The sequence below is a fragment of the Caloenas nicobarica genome, chromosome 1, assembly GCF_036013445.1.
Source record: "Caloenas nicobarica isolate bCalNic1 chromosome 1, bCalNic1.hap1, whole genome shotgun sequence".
NCBI classification, from domain to species: Eukaryota; Metazoa; Chordata; class Aves; order Columbiformes; family Columbidae; genus Caloenas; species Caloenas nicobarica.
This window is the reverse complement of record NC_088245.1, coordinates 65,339,540-65,363,127: the sequence shown is the minus strand read 5'-3', so window position 1 is coordinate 65,363,127 and position 23,588 is coordinate 65,339,540. Positions and strand designations below refer to the sequence as shown.

The 23,588-nt window shown below is 36.1% G+C and overlaps 1 protein-coding gene across 1 annotated transcript in view; it reads right to left on the bottom strand.

The window, feature by feature from the left end:
• PARPBP (PARP1 binding protein) overlaps positions 1–23,588 on the bottom strand; it is a 43,438-nt gene that overhangs the window by 6,807 nt on the left and 13,043 nt on the right. The window contains exons 6-8 of the mRNA XM_065637951.1: positions 14,188–14,371; positions 8,716–8,894; positions 4,294–4,375 (exon numbers count right to left, since the gene is read on the bottom strand). Of these exons, the coding sequence (XP_065494023.1) occupies positions 4,294–4,375; positions 8,716–8,894; positions 14,188–14,371 (445 nt within the window). The remainder of the gene's footprint in view (positions 1–4,293; positions 4,376–8,715; positions 8,895–14,187; positions 14,372–23,588) is intronic.

Below are 23,588 nucleotides of genomic sequence, written 5' to 3'. Positions count from 1 at the left end.
AGTGATAAGGACAACTGACAACAAAAGACATAACTCAGTAGGTGTTCTATGGACCTTTCTGAATTAAAGACTCCTTCCACAAAACACCATTCACCAGAAGACACTTCACTTAAACAATGTATTGCAAACTTGAAACTCTAAATTGTCTCTCAAAGGAAGACTGAGTTTCTTCTTATTATTATTCTTACCTGCTTCTGCTAGAGGCAATGAAAAAATGCAACATGCTAGTTCCCCAGCTGACTTTCTCCTCAAGGGATAAGAGCAACAGCTTTGTCTCCTGACAAATGCTGTTACAGTTAGGTGATCTTTCTGCATCTCTTCCAGTATTTAATGAGGATCGAAAGACAAAAATATTTCTTTGCCTTGCACTGTTGCCAGGAATTTGTTTTGGCACAACAGAAATACCCATAGATTTATTTTATTTTTAAACACCAATTCCAATTTGTGACTACCCTTTTACTTTATCCACTTTCCATATTTTTAGATATTAAACACATATGCATGTTGTTGTGCCCTAGGTCTAAACATTATCAATCTCCATTCCTCCACATAATTCTGCAGAATTCTTGTGAGAGATCAGTTCCCCTCTTAGGGAAGGAGAGGGCATAATGATTTTTTTTTTTTTTTTTTTTTTTTAATTTAGAGAAGTGTTTCTCCTTTCACTTCCTAGGCTGTCCTATAGTTCTTTATTCAACACACGCATCCTGATGGGATTCAGTATACAACCAACCTAATTACCACTACTGTGTTTTTCTTTCCCTCTCAAATACAGAAAAGATGACTTTTATGGGACAAGCACTAATGAGAGATCACAAGTTTGTATTATAGACTAACCATCAAGGCAGTATGGTAAAAAAGTCCTTAGAACAATTTTATGGAACTAGTGCTACCATCACACATACTGCACAAGAAACTTCTCAGAAGAATCACCAACATTGAGAAGAAACATCATGTTGTTATTGTCATTTCAAGATGGTTGTATTAAATAATAATGAAAACTGGTATTCAGTGTAAGGAGGTGATAAATATTACTACAGCATATGAGATCTATGGTCATGCACAAGCAGTTCATTGTCCTAGGTGCTCCACAGTAAAGACAGAACAAAATTTATTACTACCAAGAGACATTACGATCCAAGACAAGAAATACATGGGTTCATAGAGAATGGAACTGATACTGTCATTGTAATGGACACCCATCTCAACACAAAGCACTTCTAAATTTTGGAGAGAGGTCCATTTAAAGGCACAGAAAGAGGTTTTGAAGGAGGATAATGAGTTCTGCAGACACTTATAGGAAATCTCTTCAGCCATAAGAAACAGTACAAACCAGAGAGCTGAAAGAGCTAGTCTGAAAATTAACAAACAAACAATGAAAATTGGTAGTGCAGGCTGAATTTAAGCAAGGACAGATGTCTCAAGTCAGCAAATTAGAAATCATCATTGGGTTGGGATAGGTTAAAACAAGCAGTTTACATCGACTACAACTTAAAGTAACAGATTGAGATGCAAACAGAAGAATAGCATCTAGCATCTAATAATTTTGATAACAACATTTTGTACAGCCATCTCAGTGAAGAAAGACAAGGCAAAGCTGCAACTATCAAGTCGAAGAAAAATACGCAGCAGCACACCAAAAGCCAAAATAAACATTTAATAAACGTTTAATAAATTGCAGTTGAGTGGACATACAAATAGAGAAGAATATATTCCAGAGGTGCTATGAGCGAAAAAGTAACAGGATACTGCCCTCAATGTTGAATACACCAGGAAAGACGGACATACCACCTCAAAAATCAACAGCTGGGTATTCACAGGATGGTATAGAAATAACAAAAGATGTCAGTTTTGACACTTAGGTGTCACTAAGGACACTTAGGTCTCGTATAGATCTGTGAACTGTTCATATAACAATGACAGCTGAACTTCCGTTTGTAGAAGTATTCATCCACAAAGAAGGTATGGAAAGAGAAAAAGGAAGAAAAGGAAGGAGTAGAAACACACAAAAGAAACTGTAGAAATTGTTAGAAAGGTACAAAGTAAGCCAGAGAAAGACAAAATGAAAAATTAATATTTCAAGAAAGACAGCAGAATTTTATGTGAGCGGATGGCAACCAAAGTTCAACGCAGAGAACTATCTGAGTTTCAGTTAAAAAAGTTACTAGTTGCTCAGGTACAGTGATTTTAGTTGACTGGAAGGAGAAGCAAGACTAAAGTGAACATAGGAATACCAGAACAACTCCAGACTTCACAGAAATATAGTGTAGTTTAGATGGCAATGTTCAGCTGATACACAGAAAAGAGAACTGCAAACATAGTGTGAAACACCCAGACATCTTATCTTGCTTAAGACGACGCTATGCTGATACATAATTAAGGAACATTTACACTCTGAACTGCACGATTTTTTTCACTTTTTTTAAAATGGAAAAACATCTTGAGATACTTGACCTCAGTTCCATGCTGTACTTTGTCTCTCTGGTACCATAGGAGACACTGGAAGAAAGCTGTGAAGTCTGATTGTCATTACTAGCGGCAGTTTAGCATCCTGAATGTTGCTCTAAGACAGGGGTGTCAAACCACTCCCACATTTATTGAGTCCTAAAATTACATTCGGCCCTTTGAAGGCAACCGCGAGGCTGATGTAGCTCCCAGTGAAAATGAGTTGGACACCCCTGCTGTATTGTATTAACAAGGATCATAGGAGTAACAGAATCCTTTTAGATTTAGGCACTATAAAAGCAGCAGTATCATGATGGACCTTTGCATGCAATTCCTGCTGCTGAATTAGAACTTGTTCAATTATTCAGAGACCTCTGAAAGAACTACTGTTTGCATAGAAATTATGGTAGCTAATCTGGTATTTTTGATTAGCAAACAAGTATTTCAGAAAAAGTAAAAATAGTTTCATAATACGAATCGACCTCAAGACTCGTATTTTTGATAGTTTGTGTCAAAAACCTTGTAAGTTTCCAGTAAAGGTCCCAAAATGTGACAGGCAATTATTTCAGATAATAATTTTTTTGCTTTGGTACTGAACTCAGCTGCTCGTGACTCCAATTACAAAACCTCCACTTAGATAAGAAAACTGTCTCTTCCAATATGTTATGTGAACAGCATATCACATTTTAAATATTTGATGAGTAACACTGCAATTTAAATGATCTGTTTATTGTCAAATTAATATAATGCAGATCCTTCATCAGCTTTGATCTTTCATAATTTGCCTATGAGTTTTAAGCTAAATTTCACCATAATTAATGCATTTATCCAAAACCCCATTCCAAAAAAAACACTCAGAATGAAGTTGGAGTATATTTAAAACACATACTTCAAATATTGACAGTGCTTTTAATTTTACTCCCTTTTAATGTCTTTCTACTTCTCAAACATGTAATACGATAAAGTTCCCCTCATGTCCAGTGGCAGAAACATATTTTGCATCTTGCTGTTCTAGAACAGCATGGCTGTTCTAGATGGCTTAAAACATATCTGTTTTCTTCTTTATTTAATAATTACATTTGTGTTTTTACCTGCTGTCAGGACTAAGTTTGGAAAAAATATTAAGTCACTACTTTTATTTAGTGCTCTATTGAAATGCCGTGGAAGATAAAAGCTCTGACTCCTTCCATAGTCCTAACGTTCAAGTCTGACAATTTTGAGGAAAAAAGACTACATAAAATACAGTACACTGGAAGACTGCAATTTTCAGAAACAGTTAAGTTGTTCTTTTGAATAGTGCAACTCACAATACCAACATACTCTTGTAATGTTCCATTTCACCTACAAACTAGCAAACATTAGCAGCTTTATTTTATTGCTCACAAAGAAATGTTATGGAAATGTCCTCAGAATGTTACAAATAAAAAGCATTCCCAAAAAATGCAACAAAAAATTATTACACTTTTAGAATGCCTATATCAGAACTGAAATCAGGTGCCCGCGTTCAGTTTTATCGCTGTTTTCACATAGCTTCAGTTTTATTTCTATAGTCCCAAAATACACAGATGGTTAAATGAAGCGATACAGATTAACTCAGTACATCTCCATTAAGGGATCTTCATTAGGAAGTACTTCTAAGTTTAAAGTCTTTCCCACTTGGAGTTTTAGATATTTCCATTCATATTACAACACTGTTCAAGTTGGGCCAGTTAATCACTAGTGAATCATAATTATATTTCTTTAGCTATGTGACACATTCCAGGCAAGTATTTGAGAATTTTAACACTTATTTTCATTTTAGCGTTATTATATCAGTACATCTAGAGTCGCATAGCAATTCCTACACAGTACCTCAATTTTTTTTTCATCCATAGATTTCTGAATACGTTGTCTAAGAGGCTTTGCAGAAGAACCACTGGATTGTGCTGGAGATCTATACTTAAAAGAGATAAGAAGTATTTAAAACATGTAAAAGCGATTAGTTAAGAAAAATAACTACCACACCAAGTTCCTCAGAAACAGGAAGGTATCTTCACTCTCCAAGCTTTACTTTGTTTTCTCCCTTCTTAAGTAACCACATGTACTGTGACAACTGAAGACAGCATAATGAAAACAAACCTACAGTTCAGACTTCTGGTATCATTTTGCAGTATGTTTACAATATGCAGTTCTGCAGCTGGTAGTGAGTTACCAAGTCACTATTCTACTCATACCCCTTGAATAGCATCTGGTTGACATCCAAAATAATTTTCCTCATATTTAGAGACTTTTCAATAGAAGTACTCACACACACAAAATGCTTCCACCCTCCTATATTTGAGTATGTGAATAGTTACCTACATGGATGAAAAATTTTGATGTATGTAACGCAAAACGTAATTTATGCATACAAGAGGGGATTTTCTCGTTTTGAAATAAAAATAAATAATCCATGCATCTGTAAATAATAACTTGTCTGTTTATGCTCATGTCAGGCCAGTGTGCATATGAGGACAGTTATTCCAAAAATAACTCTTTTTTTATTTCGCTCATTCTATTCAATTATTCCATGAATAAAATTTATTTTGTTTAGTTCATTCATCATTTTATTCATTTCTGTTTGTCTCTGGTGCAACATTCCTGCAGGACCTTGCAATGTTTTTGCTATTTAAATTGCCAAAATATGTGGCTTCGGCATACTCCTGTCTAGACTGTTGTTCTGCTTCGTGAGTCCTCTTTGTAACCCGTAATGACAAAATTCTCAGCACCCCACTATTCCAACAAATGATGATTCCTCAAGATGAGCAACTTTAAATCATCACTGCTCTTCAGTGCATGGACAGGTTAGTTTCCTTTTCAGTGCCCACAGAAATGGCTTTAAGAGATTCTTTGTTTTGTACACCAGATCAACATGGGTATTCCTTGAATAGAAAGAAATTTTTAAAGCAAGAAAACAAATGAGAAAGTAGTAATGACTAGCTTAAACATTACTAGGATGGGAAGATGATGAGAATGATATAAAACACACCAGGAAACAAGTTGCCCCAAACACCGAATACCTGTTGAACCTGCAAAACCAGAAAAAGAGATCCTTCATTCCAAAAAGTTATGAAAATACTTAATCCATGATCATGCAAAATTTAACTCTAAAACATAAATAATATAATTAATGATATCAGAATTACCTTATTTTGATTTCAGTAGCATCACTACATTTTTGTGTTTGCTTAAAAAATTTGAACATACTTCTGCCTTGCATGGAGCTTCAAAATATAAAAAAATAGCAAGAAAAAATTGAACTTCTATAATGCAAGTCTAAAAAGAGTATTTTCCAGAAGATTGAAATGAGGTGCTAACAGAAGGAAAATATTTGACAGATAAACTAAAGGACAAATAAAGTAAGAAAAACCTAAGCTTGGTTAGGATGTTCTAAAACACTGAGGATGTATTGTCAGTGCTTACATTCAGTTCCCAAAATGCATGTATTTAATAAATTAAAATGAAAATATTTTAATTAAAGAAAGCCAACCAAAAGTTGAACAATAGGATTGCTGCTTCTCAGCAGTAGCTTTTTTGCGGGATTTCAGTGCAGAGAGATATATCTATCCAAATAATCTAGAAGTTTATTGAAAGAACAGTAGAACAAAGCAAGAAAAATTCCTGAAATGCTGAAGTTTTGAAAGAGAGGTGCTGTCATTTAACCTCAGTCTACACCTGAAACATTAACACTGCTTTCTCAAACTGACCTGAACCCAGACAAAACTACTCACGAACTTTAAACATATTTGGGGATTCATTAGTAATGAAATCTCTAGAAATAACAAAAAGCATTGTGAAAAACTACAATGTGATCCAAAACCATAAACCAATAACTATTATATGAGGTGACCAACAATCTGATGCACAGAATCAGATTAGTAAAAAGAATCTCAAAACTGCAGTGACATTCACTGTATTGCCATTTATCCTGCAAACTGGTCCAGATTTACTATTAACAATAGATTGGCAAGAAGACTACAAATGCTGTAGATCAAATATTTGAGACACAAAAACTACCAAAAAAGTGCTGCACCATCAGGTACCTGTACACCAATGCAAATCAGAGCAACACATTAGCTTCTACCCTGCGTCTATTAAGGTGTTCAGCATTCATAAAGCAACAGGAGCCTTACAGTAAAGCTGCTTGAGAAATGCAGAACACAAAGATCCGATAAAAATTGAGAACCAGCTTTGTTTGCAAGTTTCAGCTCTTACAAAGTTTTTTGTTCCTAAAACAATAATTTAGGATCATAAATTTGATAATTTTAATATTATCTGTGTGCTTGCTTACATTCAAAAATTTGATTTAGAATTAATTTATTCAAAAAACTATATAGTGGAAAATAAAATCTAAAACAAATGGATCACTAAGAATTACTAAGGAAAACACAAGAATTGTGTAGATTATAATATAAATTCCCAGATAGCAGTACCTGTTTACACCTGCACTGAGAAGATTTTAAGTCAAACAATGTCTTATCCTTTTGAGGAAAATTCAAGAAAATTAATTCAGCTGAAAAATCAAATGAGGTAAGTGAAACCAAAGCTCTCAGTGGGCACTCTTATTCAGAAGTGGTTTAAAACCCATTTTAAATTAAAGAGTTACTTTAAAGAAAAAAAAAAAAAAAAAAGAAAATCAAGATCTACAGCTGTGATTAATAGTAGTATTTAAATCAGAAGAATAATTCAGGTGAGCCTTGATTCCATTTACATAGAGGATTAACCTAAATCCTATTAAGCTCTTTTTCCTTCTGACAAAAATACAAACACAGTGTGGTTTATTAAATTCACGAAACTATTTAAAAAGTAACGTGGATCAATTTTCCTGAATCCGAAGTATCAGAAAAATAAAAGACTGAAATCAGACTTATTTAAAGCTTGTTATATAACGAAACAAATGTATAGCTACAGCTATTCTCAGATATTTGAGGTGAAATAAATATTCCACAATATGTTGTTATACACTGCCTTTTATATTCAAATTTACAGGTTTATTTAAACTTATTACTGAAAGTATTTTTAAGTTTTATTAGAATGCGCTTGTTCCTTTGGCTTCCTCAAAGACATCAAATGATAAATCTAATAGAACCCTTAAATTCTTCGACTTTCAGGATCCTCCACGTTCCAATTTAGGACCTATCACTGGTTTTCTCTTTCCTTGCTGTTAACCACACAGCCTTCCACCTGCACACTCCGGTAGTGTTCTGGTAGGCTCTCATGGGAAACGACTGCCACCAGCATAAGAAACACCCCTTCTTCGCTTTTCCTACCCTTTTCATTTTAGCTCTTCTTTTATGTCAGAGAACCCATATATGTGCATGCACAGAGCTTAATAAGAGGCCACACAGCCCCTGCCGTGATGAACAGGCGCTCCAATCACTGCTAAAGGCACCAAAAGCAAGGACAATCAAAAGGGGTTTGAGCAGGTCCTTATGAAGACAATTTCATTACCCTGAGAAAAACACTAATGGGGAAACAACCACTGTACTACAGACGATGCTCATCTGGGAGCCCTCGCTGCTTTACTTCCCTGCTGGCCACCAGGGAGAGTTTTTTCTTTCCTCTCCCTCCTCTTCTGATTTTATTCTTCCCCAAAGCACCTTTCACCATTAGAGTCAATGTATGCCATCACCTACTTACCCTACTAATAAACCTCCACGCATATGAATTTGTTTCAAGATCCTTTGTGCAATACTATCCTGATTGGTGGATCATAATAGGAAAAACTATTTAACTATTTAAAACTGCTTTCACAAAATAATTATTACGTAGGAAGAAAATGGGATATAATCCAAAAAAATCTCTTGTGTCATAGCTAGACAAAGGAGGCATCTTCAAAATGAATGGTAATCTAGTTAGCTACTGAACAGACAGTATTTGAACCTAGGTGTTAAAATTCAATTTAAGAGGTGAATATTCGGAAGGCTTGTTGCAAAGGATATTTCCTCATGGGTTTTGTGCAGCCCAGAAATGTACTAGCTCAAAAAGTCCATATTACAAAAGTATCTTGAAGATAGAGCAAATGTGAATGAGGATGCAGAATACTTTTGAGACTGTTGTAAAAATGCTTTCCCTTTACACCCAACCTCACAACAGATCACACTTTGTTCCTTTGCTTTGTGTAAGTACTATTAATGCTTTGTTTGCCACTCAGTATAAGAATTCCTAAAAAACCAACCAAACAAAAAAACCCACAACACCACCGCACAATAAACAAATACAAAACAAACACAAAAAAACCCTTCTAGAGCTCACCTGAAGAGTGTCAAAACAGAGGAGATTCCAAACAAATTTAAGTTTTCATCGTCATATAATAGTTCTGCTTTGTTCTGGGTAGGAGAATTGACAGCTTCTTCATCCAGAAGAACTAATAAGACCTTTACAGTATCTCTGCCACAATATGCAGTGCCATGATTTATGGAATGCAATTTTGGCTGAAAGTAAATAAAATTAAAATGAACAGACAACAGGGAACGTCAGCAAGCCAGACCAATAGCTCACCTCCAAAACCAACTCATATCAGCACAAGGTGTGAGAATCCCTTCCTCCTCCTTCCCAATAAGCATTTATGTGGAACCTGCCCATGGGAAAGTTTCTTCCTCATTCCAAGCAACTATTAGAGTTTAGATCCCTGCCAGCTGGAGGTATACACTGATGAGCAAGTCACACAGATACATATACAAATCTGCGATGAAACCATGCAACAGATATTAACGTATTATTTTCTCACAACCAATTTGAGTGCTATGTGATACACAAACACATTCTGATGAAGTTCAACTCATTTGACTAACTGAATCTGCTAAAGTAGTTGGTTAAAACTGAGATTTCCGTCAAGATTTGACAATACGGGTACTTGGTACAATCTCCTTTTGTTTGGAACAAGATTAACTCCTCACAATTTTCCACAAAAATAAAGAATTCCTTAAAGAAAATAATAATCCACATCTGGAAGTACTCAATGCTACAGTCAGCAGTATAGATGTATTATAGAACTCCATAGCCACTATGGGACTGCAAGAATTGCAAGTTTGCTACATTTTTCTTCAAAAGTACTAGGACTTCCATAGAGAAAGTTAGGACTTAATACACAGTAGTAGATTTTAAAAACTACAGGCTTTCTTATTTACCAATACACAGAAACGTTAAATAGCCTGACTTTGTTCAGAAGGACAGGAAGAACTGCATTTATCTAATCAGTTAACTGCTTTTAAACACAGTCTTGAAAAGATCAAGTTCTATTTCTCTCTCTATTTGATTACATCAATTAGTGTATGTAGCTTTCAAGAAACCATAGCAACACGTCAGTCAGTTACTATAAGTTATAATCAATAGCTAGAAATAGCAATTACAGAAATGGTTGTTACTTGGCTTTACAGAATTGGCCTATTTCAGTACCATTTAATTTCCTCAAAATTTATTCCGAACTTCTTCAGTCGTTACATCACCACATCATAGATTTTTATAAAATGTCATGTGTGTCACAGCAAATTTGTCTTAATGAGAAAAGTACAAATTTGGTATCATCTTGACTGATTATACACAAAGGAAAAAAATAATTTTTAGAATGTAACATAACCTCCTAACTGCCTAAGGATGACCTTCAGAAATCTCATGTACAACAACAATGACCTGGTAGACTACCCATGGTCTAAAATCATGTTGTACAAGGCACAATAAGAAATTTAGGTAAAACAACAATCCCTGCCATAAAAATCTTGTTTATTAGCAAGCTTAAAATCATTACTCAAATTATTTTTTTGAGAAAAGAGTTGACCAGTCTTTCAAGGGTAGTGACCATTAGCTACTCCAGACTATTCTGGTTAGTTCCAGAAACATCAGCCAGATTCCATTTACAGTAGTAATTTTCTCAGGAAGAAATTTATCATAATTCCTATTAGTCACTCATGCAGTCTTCAATACAAAGTAGTGCTTCCTGCTACATAAATAACTTTTCCCAGAGCTCTAGATTCTTATAAAACAGGTATTTGCAGGAAAACTGAGCAATGACAGAAGAAAATGGCCACTGTCAGGAGGAAAGCAAATATTTTTCTAACAAATTAACTCTTTTCATGTACATTTTATGAGGAAGCAGTCTTCCCAAGAGATAGCAGAGGTATTGTTTTCAGCTCTATAGTTAAGATAATGTTTTACACCTGCACTCAAAGAAGTGATTCAGCTTCTTACATACGAAAAACAACATCTATCAGAATCAGAGTTACTCTGAATATAGAACCTTTTTTTTCTGAAAAATTATAGCAGACTTTGGAGGTTTCTTTATAAAGTAAAAAACAAAACTAATTTAAAAAAAAAAGCTATATGGGAAACTAAGCACAAAGCATTAATCTTTGCTGTCCTGAGATCTCAGTGGTACAACACAGGTGCTCCAATTTTTTTTTTATACACCTTAAATTCATTTGGAAAGCTGATGCGATTTTGTTTTGTTTTAATTAGTAGTGGTAATGTACGCTTCTATATGCTTCATAAAATGTTCTTCTGCATCAGGCTCCACTAAAATATACAACTTGTTCTCAGTCTCTTAATAGTTGCTAAGCTTCCTTTTCCACCCTTTGACTCTGAATCACATATTTAAGTATTATCATTAAAATATGCATTCATTACAAAGTCTTCACAAACTTCATTTACATCAAGAAAAAAAAATTACCCACACCAAAATCAAAATAGCAACACCACAACACCAACAAATGTAGACAATTTACACACACTCCATGCCTCATGGCTTCATCACAATTATAAAAACAAAATTTCCCCACACTTTTTCCACTCTCTAGCAATGTTCAGTCCACATTTTGCCTGTTACCTCTCCCAATTACCATCCTTATCTCTAATTCCTCAGGCCCTGCACTGAGCACCAGAAAGGACTGTAGTGGGTTGATTTTGGCTAGCCACCAGGTGCCCACCCAGGTGCTCTATCACCCCCCCTTTTCAACAAGACAGGGAGAGGAAATATGATGAAAAGCTTGTGGAGTCAAGATGAGGACAGGGAGTTCACTTACCAATTACCATCACTGGCAAGCCAGACTTAAGGAAATCAAGGTAATTCATTGCCAGTTAATCAGAAGAGGATCCTTCCCTTCTTCCCAGACTCTGCTTCACTCCCAACTCTTCTACCTCCTTCCCCTGAGTGGCACAGAAGGATGAGGAATGATGGTTGTGGTCAGTTCCTAACGCTTTATCTCTGCTGCTCCTTTTTTCTTACACTCTTCCTCTGCTTCTGTGCGAGGTGCCTCCCATAGGAGGAGTCCTCCATGAACTTTTCTGGTGCTGGTCCTTCCCACAGGCTGTAGTTCTTCTAGAATTGCTCCAGCATGGGTCCTTTCCACAGGGTGCAGTCCTTCAGGAACAGGCTGCTCCAGCCTGGGTCCCCATGAGGTCACAGGTCCTACCAGAAAATATGCTGCTGCATGGGCTTCAGTTTCTGCCGGGAACCTGCTCTAGCATGGGGTCTCCACAGGGTCACAGCCTCCTTCAGAGCACATCCATCTGCTCATGCATAGGGTCCTCCATACGCTGCAGGTGGATCTCTGCTCCACTGTGGATCTTCATGGGCTGCAGAGGGACAACCTGCATGACAATCTTCATCACAGGCTGATGGGGAACCTCTGCTCCACGCCTGAAGCACCTCCTCCCCATCCTTCTTCACTGAGCTTGGTGGCTGCATACTTTTCTTATGTACTCCTACTCCTCTCTCCCAACTGCTGTTGCACAGCATTTTTTACTCTTTCTTAAATGTATTATCGCAGAGATGCTACCACCATCACTGATTGGTTCAGCTTTGGCCAGCAATGGGTCCATCTCGGAGCTGTCTAGAACTGGCTCTGTCCAACACGGAGGCAGCCAACACGGAGGCAGCTTCTGGTGTCTTTTCAAAGAAGCCACCCCTGCAGCCCTTCCCACTACCAAAACCTTGCCACATAAACCCAGTATAGCAGTAGATTTGTCAAGCCAAGTGGCACATCAATCACATCCAGGCCACAGTCATCTCTAATGGCTCTCAGTTACATCCATACTGTGGTGAGTACGGTGAGTACTGTAGCAAGTATGGTGAAAAGGACTAACTTAAAGCCCATCATCCTGTTGTACTCAAGGTTCTCCACTTAGAACTATGGTAGAATCTGCCCATCCACAAGTAGATGGGATGTTCCAGCAATCAATTAACTTACCTCAAGAATCAGCAAAAAAATTCAACACAGAATGAGACTCACAGTAACATAATTAAGTTCATAAGCTGCCTTCAGGTGCCCATTTTGAGAAAAATATTAACTTCACACTGTTCTCAATGGGCTTAAGTATTTAATCACATTTCTTAACAACACTAGGATACAAACATCCTTGCTACCTTCTTCCTCGACAAGGATACTGGCAAAAAATTTTATAGAGTAATTAGACTATTAATATGGCCTATGGAGGAAAATAAGAAACACAAACCATTTTGGAAAACTATTTTTTTTGTGAATGTCTCCGAAGAATGAAGTTTTATTAAAATAGTTTTACCTAGCTTATAATGATCTAAATTTTCAACAATTTTACCAGTAATACAAGTAGCTAAATACAGGCAGAACTGATAACAGTGATCAATTTTTCAGATGGGCAAGAGAAAGAAATAGAAGTATATGAAAGGGAAACGGGGAAATACAGTGATGAAAGATTCAGGGGAAACAGGAAAATGAGGATGAAATATATACTCCAACTGCTCAGTGGAAACACAGATTTTAACCAGTTTAACTAGCCACTAGGGTCTGGCACTCATAAAAAAAAAAGGCATAAGGAAGTCTGATTAAAAGTTGCTTAATATCTTATGTTGCCATGGGGTAATTCCAGTAATCTCATAAAATAAAGGATTCTAACAAAGTGCACACATTCAAAGCATCCATAAGTTTTTAAAAGTTTCCTAGGCAAAAATGTGACGTTAGACATTTTATATATCAACAATGTAAAATAAAAGTTGTTTCCATCACAAAGAAGACTGTAATATAAGTCTGAGTAGATTCAGAGTACAGAAACCACAAATAGAAAGCCTGTTTTCTGCTCTGCACACCTGACTTAAAGAACTTTAAATATTCTGATTCCTTCCATGAAACTAAAATAATTACTAATTTCATTAGTGTCTTGAAACACTAAAAGAAAAACTCACACTGATTGGGGTTTTATTTTTATTCCCCTCACACTCCACATTTTACCGCATTTTGGACTTTTCATATTTACCCTTATTTGGAATGCCTTATCCTTAGAAATACTTGATGCTGAGCCAATTAAAACCCATGTATTTTATTCATAATTACTGATACTTGTTCTCAAATCTTAATTCCACCTTCATAAGTTTATTTATTTGGAAATTTGTTATAGCTGTACTGCCTTGAAATTAGTGGTGAACCTCACAGTTATAAGTATCTACATCTATAACAACTGCACAAATAAATTAAATTTTGAAGAGTGTTTTATTTATAATTTTGAGGTAAGAAATTTTGTTTAAGTAAATCAACTTTTTTAAATTCACACTGTAATCCTCAACTATAAGTCTTTCAACAAGTTTAAAACAACAGAGTAGAGGAAGTGACACTGCTCTGTACTGTATAGGAAAAGACAATACTCTGTAGAAAATCCTTTACAAAATAAAAAGGAAACAAAACAGACAAAAGACATTTGCTTTCTTGTAAAGCTATATAGTAAAAAAAAAAAAAAAAAAAAAAGAAGAAGTCACATTACCCGTGCTGGACTGACTCCAGTAGTGCTGACAGTCATGACTTCATGTTGTGAATCGATAATATTTTTAATCTTCAAATCCAAATCTTCTACAACTTCCTCTACCGCCTGACAGAAAGGATCCCCATTGCTTCGGCCTTTTATCATATGCATCTTCATTGTTGACAGAATTTGCCCCCCTGAGATTCTGAAAATAGGCACAGGGTCATCTCCACATTAATCCTGGCAGTACTTTAGTATACTTATGAGTGCCGAATGTAGCCAGTCTTCACAGCTACTCAAAACTCTTCAGAGAACTGCTTTTATCTTTTAAATGAAACAGCAGTGTAGAAGTATTGTCCAACATAATAGTTTGCTAAAGAAGAGATTATAAAGAAAGGTAATGAATTCAGCATTTAGTAACACTGAGCTGCAACACAAAACTAACTTCTCCATAAAAGCTCAAAGAAAAGTACTTTCTTTAAACCTACAGTTACTCTTTTGCTCATAAGCTAGTAAGTCTAAACAAAATGTTTCACTGAAACACACATTCCAATTTAACAGCCTATTAGATTTTGAGTCTTTCGTGCTTCATGAAAGTGCTTGAAAATATCAATCTGCTTTCAATTTTATTTAAATAGATAGTAATTAGACTAGATGAACACCATTGTTTGCCATAAAGGCACACACTATTAATGTCTTTTTTTCAATCAACTAGAAAAAATGCCTTCTGAGCAAAAACTTAGCAGTTTAATTATGAAAAGTCCATGCAGTTTGACAACAAAAACATAAATAATTGGATCTGACAGATACAGGGGATTTATTTCAGCTCTTCTTATAGAAAGATAAGAAGGAATTTGTGAGTGCACCTAAACTATATTTAGATCATGAATTTCATTTCATGGCCCTGTACCTTGAACCATGCAAATTGCATGTACGATATACTACTTTTGAGATCACTTTTGGATTAGAACTACTGGGTCTGTTCCCAGCAAAACTCTTGAATGATTAACAGTTACAGTTGTACAGATGACACTCCAATAGGTAGTACTGAGAGAACTAGACCATGTCTTGTTCCCTCAGACTTGCAAGATCCACATAGTCTATAGAAATATAACAGGCTGCCAGGTAGACTGTATTATCCTGAGCATGTAAGAAAAAGAAATAATTATTACAGAATCACGAGAAAACGCAAAGATCTTGTGCGCAAAAAATGGTTACAGGGCCTGAGGCTCTTGGGACAATGCACCTTGATTTACCCCAGACCTGATGAATGAGAAGCAGCAGTTTCAAGAATCCCACTGGTCATTTGTAAGTACATCTTTTCCACTCAGGGGTTGAAAGTGCTGGCCTGAACAATGCTGCCCAAAATGAATAAAAGAACCTAAAGCTTAGAATTAGAGTGAGCATAGTCCCATCACAAGAATGGAGAATGCAAGTGTTAGGAGTTAATTACTTATTTTGCAAGTATAGTGTGTGGCAAGTAGTTGCAAAAGCATATGGAGGTACAAAAGTAGGAATTGTTACTATGAACCAGGTTAAGTAAATTAGCTAGAAGATCACAGATCTTATCTCAAAGATGATAAACTATATTGAGACAGCAAATGTGTCCCAACTACTTTAATGAAGACATAGTGAAAGACAGAATAAACTTGAGTTAAAAGCTTAATAATTTCACCTAGTACCTACATGAACCACAAAGCACTAGACTGCATGTTTTACCATCACTTGAGTTCAGGCAAATAAAAAAAGCATTACAAGAACCTTTCAGCTCTCCTACATGATAATGTATCTCTTCCGAGAAGCATTTTGAAGTTGCATGTTGTTTGGAAACTTCATCATCGATTCTCCAGTCTTCTCAGAACAGGAACCCATCATCCAGACCAACAAAGTTGATTATAATCAAGATTCCTCTTGCCCCACCGAGCAATCATTTATCTTCTGTTTAACATCACATACATATAGGTACTTCATTATTTCCCTGGGACATTTTGTCTTCAATTTCCTTCTCCTTCTGCTTATTTTCCTCAAGCTTTTCAGAGTGAGGTAGTCTATATTTTACTTTAAGCTCTAATTTATAGGGGTTTTTTAAAATCGATTTCTTTCCATTTTACATTTTCATGTGCAGACTTACTTTCGCCTTTGAATATCAGTTGATAATGCATGTTTCTCCATGCTCCTGCCTACTAAGCCTAAAAGGATACCTTGCAAATTGAAAGAAAAGTATATTTTGTACATACCAAATTCTGAAGATTAATTTTAGAGTTCTAGTTGGAAGAACCTCCATCAAATGAAGCTGTATTTACATTCATAAAAACTATTAATATAAAATAAGAAGACAGGGCTAGGTAAGAATAGGAATTGAGTCAAAGGAAAACTAGTTTGTTTATATTGTTCCCTGTTAAAACACATGAAGGGAACAGGCCGGAGGCCTTGCTGTTTTAGCTTATTCTGGCTGAACAAGACTCCCATAAATAACTTAGAAAACCTGAAGGTGAAACTTTTGGCTTTTTTCCAGGTCAAAACCAAGTATTTCCACACAATTCCCAGCTTTAACTTTTACAGATTATAGATTGTTTAATTCACAATAGATTTGCAGGCTGGGTTAAACAGAAAAACTCGTGCTTTGCATAATGCATGCACCTAGTCAAAAGAAAAGTCACCATGTGAAGTCTCTCTATGTACAGGTCACAAATCGTCCAGATCTTAGAAACGCTAGGGGTTTTTTTTTTAAAAAAAAAAAAAAAAAGAGAGATTGTGGTATATCTCTGCTCCAAAAACCACAATTCACTCTAACCACAAGAGAATGAAAAGTTCAAGGGGAAGGAAAAAAAAAAAAAAAATCATCCAGTACAAGTTGTCAAGAGGTAAGAAGAGAGCACTGCTTAAGTTCTGTCTGAGAGATGCATATAGGAACTATAGCCAAGTCTCCTGATGCTTCTTGCCAATTTGCTTTATTTCCCTCAGCCCTAAACTGACACTTTCCAAAATAATACCCTCAAACGAGAAAAGCACTGTATTAAATTAGTAGTATCTGTTCCATAAATACTGTGCTGAACTTCGAACTCTAAAACAAACAAGCAGGTGAAGGGATTGACTGAAGTTGCCTTTGAAAACCAGGTTCAGTCCTTTCTGTCTACAGATTTCTCAAGCTTATCTACATCATTATAATTTCCACACATTTTACATACATATACGTATGCTGGAATAAAAAGTATTATTATACATATGGCAATGAGCATCAGTCAATTATGATATTCATGGTCTTAACTGAAATACTATACAGTGTATGTGACTCGATTACCTTGTAGCTTTTGAGTAAGAAAAAGAAAAGTGATAAAAACTTTTTCTATGTTTATTTTTTTTTGCCTCTACTACCCAATGCCAACTAAGGATATTTGCTATTAGAAGGAAAGTTCATTTAATCTCTTTTTCTCCCCATATTCCTTTTTCTTTTCCAGGAAAGAGTTCCAGTTCACCATCAGATATACACAGTACTAACTGGAGCAAGGAAAAGGAAAAGTTTATTCATGCTTCAACTAGAATTTATATAAACAGGCCAAGACATGGAATGCTGATCTAATGTGTGTGGATTAGTACTGAAACACTGTGCCATAGCTCATGCCATTCTACATCAGGATATGATATAACAAAATAAGGTATCTTGTGAAGTTTGTTTTATTAGTCTTGAATATATTTATAAAATGTTGAATCCACCTCATTTGTGATTTCATTAATATTTCATAGCTTACTACAGAAAGTCCTAACTAGCCATGTCTAGCAGTTTCAAAAAGTACAGTCAAGCAAATCTCAATAGGAGAGGCATTTTTTTTAATCTCTTTATATGTGCCATCTGGAGCACAAATGGAGATGGCTAGAGCTCTGTCCATGCTCATACAGTCCTTTTTGTAGCAAAAAGAATATCATCCTTTTCCCAGAAAAGACAATTCACCAGGTCAAAAAACAACTCAAGAAATAATGATCTTAAACATGAAACTATAAATTAACTCAGTAACAAACATAACAGTTCTACTTAAAGCAATCAAATAAGTTATCCGAGCAACTTAAGATCCACCAGTAGGACTTCATTGTTAGTGAGGTTTAAAAGGTTAATTAAAGCATGAAGATAAAAAGAAAACGTGGTAAAAGTGCAACTTAGGTTTTGCTTTTGTTTTGTTTCATTGTTTGAGTTTGGTTTGTTCTTTGTTTGGGTCTTTTGTCTGTTTGTTTTTCCCTTCTTTGATAGCCTGCACTATTCTTCATTTGCTTCAGCAGCTGGGAAGGGTCCAACAAACCCTACCATCTTCCATTACTCAGTCTCAATTTACTCTCTTATTTCCTATTCACAAAAGCCAGGGCTGCCCAGTGGCTGGGTGAGGGGAAAACTGGGTGCACAATTAAAGACTATGTTAAGGGATGCATCTCAGGCAACTGAACTGGAAGCTTTTCAGTGTTTAGTTTTACAGACAATGTTCAGTTACCTTTTTTTAAAAAAAAAAAAAAAATTAACAAGTTTCCAAACAATGTAGATGAGCTGATGGGATGAATGGCTCACTATCTCCAGCATGAACTGGCATTACAAGAGCAGTAAACAGTTCAGGTGGGATTCATCTCATCTGTCTTATAGCCAGAGAGAAAAAGAGATATCTACATGAAGATAAAATGAATCACATGCTAACAATGCCTTATTTGCATCAGTGCTTCTAAAGGGAATTTAAAAGAAAATAGTACAATGTAAAACTTTACTTGTTAACTAAGCATTGTATAAATCGTATCTTCTGTCAATGGCTGCTTCTACTAAAAATATTTTCAGATCTTGTGCCTGCTTGAACCCTTTTGCCTTATATCATCTGCATCCCAGTCCTATCTATTTCTATCTCATTTTCCTTATCAAACCATTTTTTCTCATGTTGAGGTAACTAATTTGTAAGTAATTGCATGCCTTGTCTATTTTGTTCCTATTGAGATTATCACATAAACAAGCTCCTCTGCCTACCTAAAATTTAAATTACATCAGCAAGACGACTTCTTACAGAACTGGGGCCTTAGTGAGCAAAGTTAATATGTTGCAGAAGCATTTCTATTTATTTTCTGGATATATATATATATTTTTTGGAAACGACTAAAGTAGCACAGAGAAGAAAAAAAATTTAAAAAAAAGAGTTGAGCATATGGACAATATTCAAAACCTGATAAAAAGCAGAACAGACTCCTGAAGCCTGTTCCAAGAATAGAAAAGAATGTATCAAAATTCTGTTATACTAAGGTCAACATTTTTATTCACTCATTTCAACTTCTCCAGAGGTTAAAAATTGATGACAAATATATAGCTATCTAACTTTTGTAGCGGGAACAAATGTCTTAAAACAGACTGTAAACACTCAATGATGATGGGATGGGAGGGAATCACAGCGGTTTTGTTTGTTATGGATTTAGGAAGGTGTTTTAGAACTTGATAAGAACTGAACATTTATCCAATTTCTGAATTTAGAACTATATGAATAGAGTACCAATCTAATTCTGTTCTCAAATGCAAAGAAGCAGGATGTCAACTAGAGCTTTATCTACCTGGGTTGAAAAGCAGGGAAAAATTTACCTAAGAAACCATATAAAATACAAATGCTCTTCGCAGAGCAGTAACTGTGCCTTTAAAACAAATCCAATGTTTTTTCTAATTATGTTATACGCATAAATTAAGAAAAAAAAATCAGTAGTTCACTTTAATCTGCATTTCAAAATTTCAACAATAAAACTGTATCAGTCAACTTATCTAGATTTTAGATGTATTTGTAAAAGAAATAAGTAACTATATCAAAACATTCATAGTACTCAAAAATTTCACTTCGAACAACGGAAACATGCATTATTTCTCCAATTTTTTAAACCATACAGAACTAAAAATTAGGTGAAGACCCTACCTTAAGCCCTTCAGAGTTTTGCAGTTTATTATATCCAAAATAAAAGCACAGCAAAAAAAAAAAAAATCCTGTTGCTAAGTATTTTCCTGTGTTGCCACTGCCACTTTTGTTGTATTGCCAAAAAATTTCTACCTCTGATTTCTTCCACCAAGATAAGAGTGACTCTTGTCAGAAAGTGCCACCATCTAAAAGACCTGGTACCTTACCAAGAACCTACTGCAAAAAACAAAACTGGTGTTGTCAGTGTCTGCTCTCACCAAGGCTAATTTTGGATATTCTCCATAGCAGGCAATGCTCCTTAAGTCCTGTGATGTAGGTACTATAAAACTAAATATGTATTCTTCTCAGAATAAGATTCTTGATCAGTAGCCACGTGCGTTCCATGCTACAGTTCCATTGTTCCATCGTAACATATCCAATGTAATAGTTCCCTCTAGACATAGTCATTCTTCTACCATTTACTGAAAGTTATCAGAACCGGAATTATGGGCAGGGAGCTGCCAGACTGCTGCTGCTCAAATCTGGATTAAAGGGAGGCCATGGAAACAGATGAACTAGTAGTTCAATATCTGTATAATGGCATAAGGGCAAGATTTTTCTGTCCAGCACCAATATCAAAGTGCCATAGAACCACAGCCTCCATGTCTTCTTTTTAATTAAGGGACTACACTTGAATTTCAATATCTAGGACATAATGGTCAGTGTATTCTCTCGCACCAGCCTAAATTAGGAAGTTAAGGAAATGGATAGCAAATTACAAAACTCGCAATTTAATTAAATGCAGTATTGTACAACTGGAACACTTAAAATACTACACTTCAACTGTGATGTCTTAAGTCAGACACTCTCAAAAGATCAGCTTTTTCAACAATTTTTTTCTTTTTAGTTTTCTTGCAAATCTAATTTAAACCACAATTTGGTCTATTTTAGAATTACTTCTAAATATTTTGAAACATTCTCAACATTAAGTTTAAATGACATCTATCAGACTAAAGAATATCAGTATTTCCATTATAATGTTAAATGTGTATGTAAAGCAGATAATTTACTTCAAAGTTATGTTAAAGCATGTTAGTCTTTGAAGTGGCAGGCATTTTCAGGGAAAAAAATTTAAGACTGGTTTAATCCTCATTTTTTGTTCTTAAAAAAATAATTATTTTCTTACAAAGTCCTTTCTGATATTTTAATATTTCTTCAAAATGCGAGATCATTTTTAACTAAGTCACAAGCCCAATGTTTGTTAACATGCTAGAATGCTAATACAGTCTTAATTTGGTTCATTCTATATAACCAGTTAATATTTTAAAACCACACATTTATTCTTCATTTCAACAATGCAATGAGTTGAGAAACTAAGGACAGTTTGGGGAAATCACAGGTTCATCAGCCTCAGTGTGTTCTCTAATAAAATAATGTAAAAAGTCCTCTGGGAAAACATTTCTGGGCACGTGAAGGATTCAGTGGTGACTGGTAACTGTAAGCATGGATTTATCAAGTGTAAATTATGCCTGACCAAACTGTTTGCCTCCTATAATAAAATGACTGGCTTTGCAGACCAGGGAAGAATGGTGGATGCCATTTACCTTGATTGTAGCAAGGCTTTCAACACTGTCAGAAAATACTCTAAACATACAAGTTTGGCTGTTGCAGACTGGATGGATAACTAGAGTTCGAAACTGGTTGGATGGTCAGGCTCAGAAGGCAGTAAATGTACTGTATGTGGAGGCCAGTAACAAATGGAGTACCACAGGGGCCTATCCTGGAACCTGTTTGTTTCTTTTAAATATTTTTGGCAGAGATTCTCTGATAAAAATACATGTTTATCAAGTTTACAGATGACACCAAATTGGACGGAATTGTCAATATACTTGAGGGCAGAGTTGCCATGTAGAGATACCTAAACAGGCAAAAGGAATGGGCTGACAGGAACCATATGAAATTCAACAGGACATACAAAGTCCTGGAAAGAAAGAAACCTTTGCAATGATACAAGCTGCAGAGCAGCTCTATGTAAAAGAACCCGGGACTCTGGGTACATGTTCAGCAAGCTAACTGTGAGCCAGGAGTGTGCTTTGGCAGTAAAGAAGGCCAACAGTATCCTTGGCTGCATCAACAGTAGTGTAGCCAGTAGTCTGAGGAATGCGATTATTCCTCTCTAATCAGCACTCGTTGGATCAAATTTGGAATACTGCATCCAGTTTTGGGCCCCCCAATCCAGGAAATACACTGATAAACCAGAGCAAGTCCAGCAGAGGGCTGCCAAGATGGTCAGGGAGATATGCCCTGTGAGAAGCAGCTAAGAGAACAGCTTGTTCAGTCTGGAGAAGAGAAGGCTTCAGAGGGATCTACTAACAGCTTTCCAATACCTACAAGAAGGTAACCAAGAAGCTGGAAGCCAGGCTTCTCATGTTGACAGTTAGTGGAAGGAAAAGAGATAACAGGCATAAATTGAAACAAGAAAGAATCCAGATTGATACAAGGAAAAATAAAAACTTCACCATGAGGACACTCAAGCAGTGGAGCAGGTTGCAAGAGGGAGACTCCGCAGTCTCCATCCTTGGAGTTTTCAGAGCTTGGTTGGATAGAGCCCTGATTAACCTAGGCTGAACCCATAATTGACCCTGCTTCGAGCAGGGTGTTGAACCAAAAACTTCCCAATGTTCTTTCCAACTTGAATTATTCTATGATCCTAAATTTAAGGAGTCCAGTAGACAATGTTTTGCACGCGCTTGCACAACTTTCCAGCAATTTTAAAACACAAATCTCCAGGGCTGTGTGAAAGCTATCCAATTAACTCAAACACTCAGTACAAGACGAGATAAAGTCTTACATGCATTTTCTCCCAAAATATTACTGCATCTCCAGATGTAATCACAACTTCACAAAAGCAATACATAAGAAATAGCATTTTGCCTGTCAAGGGAAAGATCAAGGCACTAATCATAGAAGCATTTTGGTTGGAAAAAAACCTTTAAGATCATCAAGTTCAACCATTAACCTAACACTGCCAAGTTCACCTTTAAACCATGTCTTTAAGAACCTTATCTATGCATCTTTTAAACACCTCCAGGGATGGTGACTCAACCCCTTCCTCTGGGCAGCCTGTTCCAGCACCTGACAATCCTTCCCATGAAGAATTTTTTTGCTAATACCCAATCTAAACCTCCCCTGGTGCAACTTGAGGCCATTTCCTCTCGTCCTATCACTTGCTACTTGGGAGAAGAAAACAACACCCTCCATGCTACAGCCTCCTTTCAGGTGGTTGTGGACAGCGATAAGGTCTCCCCTCAGGCTGCTTTTCCCCAGGCTAAACAGCCCCAGCTCCCTCAACCACTCCTCAAACTTGTGCTCCAGACCCCTCACCACCTTTGTTGCCCTTCTCTGAACTCTCTCCAGTACCTCAATGTCTTTCTTGTAGTGAGGAGCCCAAAACTGAACACAGGATTTGAGATGCAGCCTCATTAGCGCTGAGTAGAGTGGGATGATCACTCCTCTAGTCCTGCTGGC